The following is a 6,417-nucleotide window of genomic DNA, read 5'->3' on the forward strand; positions in this document are numbered from 1 at the left end:
GAAGCCCTCCCCGAGCGTTCACGGTTGTCAGCCAGTGTTCCAGCGAGCCTCAGCTGGGGCGCCAACGCTTGACCCCAACAACATCTGAGCCACCAGCAAAACCACCACTACCCTTACTTCTCTGCCTCCCCACTGGAGAACCTCAAGATCAGGGACCACATTCAGGGGCCATATCTTTATCTTGGAACCTGCAGGGCTGAACACAGGCTCTGGACATGTGTGATGACTAGCTAAAAACAAATAAATGAACAGTGTTTATTGGCTTGCTTGAACAATGTGGGAGAGGTCTTAGGAATAGTCCACATTTATAGTCAGTACTCACTTTGAAAACACCCACAAGGTCCTTAGAGATAAGAATGAAAAAATGATATAAAAGGAGAAAAGATCCTAAGGGTCTGAGGAGAAGAGAGTCTCTTGGGGTTGAGTGTATATTTTCTCTTCATGAGTGACCCATTCCCCCAGGGTCCACATTCAATGTTGAATTCAGAGGGAAGAAACCCCTTATAGGAGAACCTCCATCTATTCCAGCCCCACAGCCAATCCTTCCCAAGGAAAAAGTGACATGGGGCAAGTCCAGGGGACGCAGACAGGGACAGAATGGTGATGATTCCCTCCCAGGGGAATGTCATCATCCTGCAGAGCAAGGCGGGGGCTGGCAAGGAAGAGGATTACGTCGCTGCACCATTACAGTCTGCACTGCCCCCATGTGGAAGGCTGCACCATTACAGCCGACCTGGGCGCCTGGGAAAAGACGGCTCTTGCATCCCAGCCTATGCACCCTCCCTACCTGTGCTCTGGACTCTCCTTGAACGGCATTTCCCTGGTCAGTCTTATCAGCCTTGTGTTATCCTGGACAAGCGAAAGGTGCTGGGCAAAGGCATCTGCAAGTGTCTCCCTGTGGTCATCATGCATTAGCTACACTCTTACAACTTGTATTTACTCACCTCAAACAGCTTCTAATCCCTCCCAAGAGGCCATGTGTCCATCAGAACCGGGCTGGGTGGGCTTTCTTAATATCCTTCGGACTCCCTCATCAGGCACTTCCTGTGTCCCACAGGTAGCAGCCCCAAGCAAAGTCTGCCTCAGGGCTTTGCTGCAGTCTCCTGCACCCAGGGAAGATGGAGGCTGCTCGCTTTCCACAAACAGCTCTGGCCAGAACAAACCACTTACCTGGCTGGAGTGAAGACGATGCCGCTGCTAAAGCTGGAGTCACAAGAACCATCGGGCCCTCCTGGGGAAAGAAAGGGGAACAAGGCATCATGAGAAAGGCTGCTGGAGTCTTCAACACGAACAAGACCCCTGTCACAAGGACACACAGACCCTCTAGTCCCCCACACCTTGATTCTGGCTCTTGGAAAGGGATGTAACTCTGGAGCCCTGAAGACCCAATGCCTATTCATTCCCCAAAGCTTTTGGACTGTACCCATGCTTGTAGGTTTTTAGGCACAGTGACCTCACAAGGAGGGGGTCTCCAGGCTGAACATAACTGGGAAATCTCAGAAGGTGTTGCTGGTTCAAGGACCATGGATGTTAAAAGTGACTTCTGGAACACTCAGCATCATAAGCCATCAGGGAAATGTAAATCAAAAGCCCAATGAGATACCATTTCACACCCACCAGGTGGCTAAAATAAAAAAGACAGATATTAGTAGCAAGTGAGAGTGAGAATGTGGAGAAGCTGGAACCCTTGTACATTGCTGGTGGGAATGTGAAATGGTGCAGCTGCTTTGGAAAACAGTCTGGCAGCTCCTCAAAAGGCTCCAAACAGTTGGTTACCATATGGCCCAGCCAGTCCACTCCTAGAGACATGAAAACTTACGTCCACATCAAAAACTTGTACACCATGTTCATAGCAGCACAATTCACAACAGCCATAAAGTGGAAACAATCCAAATGTCTATCAAATGAATGGATAAACAAAATGGGTTGGAGCCACACAATGGACTATTATTTGGCAATAAAAAGGAAGTACTGATCATGCTACATGGATGAACCTAGAAAACATTATGCTAAATGAAAGAAAGCAGTCACAAAGGATCACATATTTTGATCCCATTTATATGAAATGTCTAGAATTGGCAGATCTATATAGACAGAAAGTAGATTAGAGGTTGCTGAGGACTAGAGGAGACAAGGGTGTGATGGCCATTTTCTTAAATTAAAAAAAAAAAACCTCAAGATAATTTTAGATTTACAGAAAAGTTGCAAAAATAGTATAGAATTCTCGATATTCTTCATCTAGCTGCCCCTAATATTAGTATTGTACACACCCATAGCTCAATTATCAAACAGGAAAGTAGCACTGATACAGTATTACTAACTAAACTACAGACCTAATCCAATTTCACCACTCATGTCCTTTGTTCCAGGATCGAATCTGGAACCCTGCATTGCATTTAGTTCTCCTGTCTCCTTGGTCCCCTCCAACCTGTGATAGTTCCTCAGTCTTTCCATATCTTTCATGAACATGCTTTTGAAACCCTTGGTCAGCTACTCTGTAGAACATCTCTCCATTTGGGCCTGTCTCATGTTTTCTCATGACTAGACTAAGGCTATGCATTTTTGGAAAAATGCTTCTGAAGTGATGTGCCTTCTCAGTACATCAAATCAGGGGTACATGATGTCTATCTTTCTCTTTACTGGTGATGTTAACCCTATCACCCAATTTACGGTAGTGCCTACCAGGTTTCTCCCCTGTAAAGTTACTATTGTTCTTTTTGTAATGAATAAATATCTTGCGGAAGATACTTAAGACTAGACAAATATCCAGTTTTTTCCCCTCAAACATTCCCCCACTGTTTTTATCATCCATCAGTGGATGTTGCCTACAATTAGTACTATGGAGTTTGACTAATGGTGATTTTCTATATTCCTCTTTCCTTCTACATTTATTAACTGGAATTCTTGTATATAGAAGAGCTGTTCCTTCTCCGTCATTTACCTACCTATTCATCCATCCATCCATCCATTCATTCATTTATATCATCATGGACCCATACATATTTATTTTATTCTGTGGGTTACACATTAAAACTATCATTATTTATATTGTTTTTCAAATGGTACCAGCCCTGGCCTCCTACAAGTTTTAATTATACAAGTAACACATAGTTTTACACTAAAAATTCCTAACACAACAAGACAAAGCCCCCTTCTCTCTCATTTATTTATTTGGCTGCGTTGGGTCTTTTTTGCTGCACGCGGGCTTTCTCTAGTTGTGGCGAGTGGGGGCTACTCTTAGTTGCGGTGCGCGGGCTTCTCATTGCTGTGGCTTCTCTCGTTGCAGAGCACAGGCTCTAGGCGTGCAGGCTTCAGTAGTTGTGGCACGTGGGCTCAGTAGTTGTGGCTCACGGGCTCTAGAGTGCAGGCTCAGTAGTTGTGGCGCACGGGCTTAGTTGCTCCGTGGCATGTGGGATCTTCCCGGACAAGGGCTCGAACCCGTGTCCCCTGGGTTGGCAGGCGGATTCTTAACCCCTGTGCCACCAGGGAAGTCCCTGCCTTCTCTCTTTAACCTTCAATCTTACTTTATGGGCAGGTAACTCACTAATTTACTGGTTAGGCAAGGGTCCCTCTCGTCTTTTCCCAGTCTTACTTTTTGTTTTGTAAACATAAATGGGATCAGAGTCTATCTTCTGCAACTTGCTTTTTTCACTTCCTACTGTGTCTTCAAGCTGCGCCACTCCAGTTGTAGACTATGGATGTCCGAAGTCCCCCAGTAAAGGGGGCCTTGAGTTCCACACTGAACAGAAAAGCTCCGAGCTGCTGCCTGTCCCCTCTGGTCCCAGAGGCCCTCTGCGGGACAGGGCACAGCCCAGAGGGGGCAGGAGTAGCTGTGGGCGCCAGCTGAGCCTGCTGAGCTGCCCGCCGTCCACCTGAACAGGCCTGGAGAAAGGTGAGGAGGACACGCCGGGTAGCCTGGGCTGGCCAGCTGGGAGCAGCAGCTGGGGCTCCTCACCGCTGGTGGCCTCCCTCTCTCCTGCCTTTTGGAAACACACTCATTTATAGATGAAATGATAGGATGTCAGAAACCGGCTTCAAATTAACTTCGATTATTTCCTAACTTTCACTCTTAGATCTCACCTGTGCTTCCTTCCACATGGGTGTGGGCACTTCTCCAGGATCCATTAGAGGGGGCTGCTGTGGGGGAGGGTCAGGCACCTGCTGCTTTAATAGCTGTCGCCAAGCTGCCCTTTAGGAATGTTCTCCGCAGCAGTCAACCCCCCCACCCACCCAGAGCCTCACACTGGGATATTAGTAATCTTTCAAGTGTTTGCCAAGTTGATGAGTAAAAATGAGACACTGTTTTACTCTGCAATTCTGGGATACCCAGGCAAGCTGAGCATCTTTGGTTGCCCGTTTGTATCAGTTCCCAGACTCAGGAGCCCCTGGGCCTGGGTCTAAGCCTGACTTTCCCACTCATTCACTGTGTGACCTTTGGCAGGTCACTTGCCTTTGCCCCCATTTCCTCACCTGTATAATGTGCTAACGCCACTGCCTGCACCAGAGGCTTGTTAGGACAGTAAAGGAGCTTAACACTTGTTAAGATGAAAAACCTGACCCACATTTATATTTATTTCCTAAGGATAAATTCTTAAATCTTATGATACACACTGCCAAATGTATCTACCAGACAACGTATTTAATGTATTTACTCGCCACCTTCCAGTAGGAACATCTGTTTTTTCCACAATCTCTCCAGGGAATGTGTATTTCTCTTATAACCAGAGTTAAAAATGAGGGTGGGGTTAGGGGAGAGTGGAAGCAAAGGAGAAAGAAAAGATCCAGTTCAAACAACCTCCACGAAGCCCGGCCCAATGCTCCCAGTCCTCTGTGACCACATCTGCTGTCACACGATCACTAATCTGAGGATCTGTCCCTGAACTCCTTGCATGCAGGTCCTGGGTCTGATTCATTTACATCTGCAGTGTCCAAAGAGGGTGCTGATACACGCAGTCCCATCAAAGCTTTGCAAATGGGTGGATTCCATTTCATGCTCACCCACGGAGGTCACCAGTCTTCCACTGGAAACCGTGTTTATAGATCTGCTCCTCACTCACCACATGAAGTTCCACCCCTGACCCTCTCCGATCCCTCACTTAGGACCCATCGGGGCCCATTACCACCTGGGCAAAGCTGATGATAAAAGATACGAGAGCAAAAGCCCTGCCCCTGACAACCTTGCTAAGTAGTGGGTGTCACTATAAACAGACATTAAAACAACTTGACACTAAAGCACCTGTTATTGGGAGTGTGTGGCCTATGCTGTGTGCTAAGAGCTTTCATGCAAAAATCTCTGAAACTCACAACCACACACAGGTTCGGTGTTATCACTGTTGCCCTATTCAATGAATAAGGAATCTGAGGCATAGAAAGGCCAAGTGGCTTGTCCAAGGGCAACAGATATGAAGTCAGCAGGGCCAGGATGCACAGGCAGGCAGTTCTGACTGTGGACTCCAGTTTGTGACACCTGAGATAATCAGGGAACGTCATGGAGGGGAACTGGGAGGATGCATCAAACGCCTAGGAACTCAGAATCGGAGAAAGGACACTGCACTGTGGACCCCCCAAGCGGCAGGGCAAAGGGGGAGCCAGAGCAAGTGGAAGAGGCTGGGAGCAGTGTGACACGAACAAGGGCCTGCCCTGCCTGAAGCCTCGTGGTGAGGGGAAAGGGAGAAGCACGTGCATGTGCAAGCGTGTGTGTGCGTATGCTCACGTGCAGAGGGCCTGGCTGACGGGCCTCACTGTGGGGCTTGCCTGGAGGTGTGCAGTGGAGAATGCGGTGTGCTGTGGGACACACAACGCAGGCTGAGTCGGGGACAGGGGCACTAGAGGAGGGAAACCAGACAGGAGATTCCTGCCTGTGCCAGGCTGGAAGAGTGGTGCAGAGTCAGAGTGAGAGTAAGCAGGAGGGCTGGATGAACCCGTGGACTGAGTAACTAAATCCTGACTCTCTTGGATTGCTGGTACCTTCGTAAAGTGGTGGTTAGTTACAAGCTGAGCGCGTCTGGAGTGGATGTGGAGCCCCAGAGCTAGCTGCGGCCATCTCTGGCAACTACTATAAAGTGAGCTCTGCATCTGCTGAAGTGCTGTTTATGAGGCAGTAAAACCCGAAAGCAAGCTGCCTGAATGTATCCTGATTTAGGATAAGATTCTCCTGAGCTGGGAGCTGTTTTTAGGAATGCTTAGGAAAACTGTCTAAATAAAAGGTTAAATGAGGGCTTCCCTGGTGGCGCGGTGGTTGAGACTCCGCCTGCCGATGCAGGGGACACGGGTTCGTGCCCCGGTCTGGGAAGATCCCACATGCCGCAGAGCGGCTGGGCCCGTGAGCCATGTCCGCTGAGCCTGCGCGTCCGGAGCCTGTGCTCCGCAACGGGAGAGGCCACAGCAGTGAGAGGCCCGCGTACCGCCAAAAAAAAA

At 48.5% G+C, this 6,417-nt stretch overlaps 1 protein-coding gene across 1 annotated transcript in view; it reads right to left on the reverse strand.

Annotated features, from left to right (window-relative positions):
- The window catches only part of VAC14 (VAC14 component of PIKFYVE complex), a 101,728-nt gene that overhangs the window by 74,519 nt on the left and 20,792 nt on the right, over positions 1 to 6,417 (reverse strand). Inside the window, exon 10 of the mRNA XM_007462963.1 lies at positions 1,171 to 1,231. Coding sequence (XP_007463025.1) covers positions 1,171 to 1,231 — 61 coding nt within the window. The remainder of the gene's footprint in view (positions 1 to 1,170; positions 1,232 to 6,417) is intronic.

This window comes from Lipotes vexillifer, unplaced genomic scaffold (assembly GCF_000442215.2).
Source record: "Lipotes vexillifer unplaced genomic scaffold, Lipotes_vexillifer_v1.1 scaffold70, whole genome shotgun sequence".
Classification (NCBI taxonomy): domain Eukaryota; kingdom Metazoa; phylum Chordata; class Mammalia; order Artiodactyla; family Lipotidae; genus Lipotes; species Lipotes vexillifer.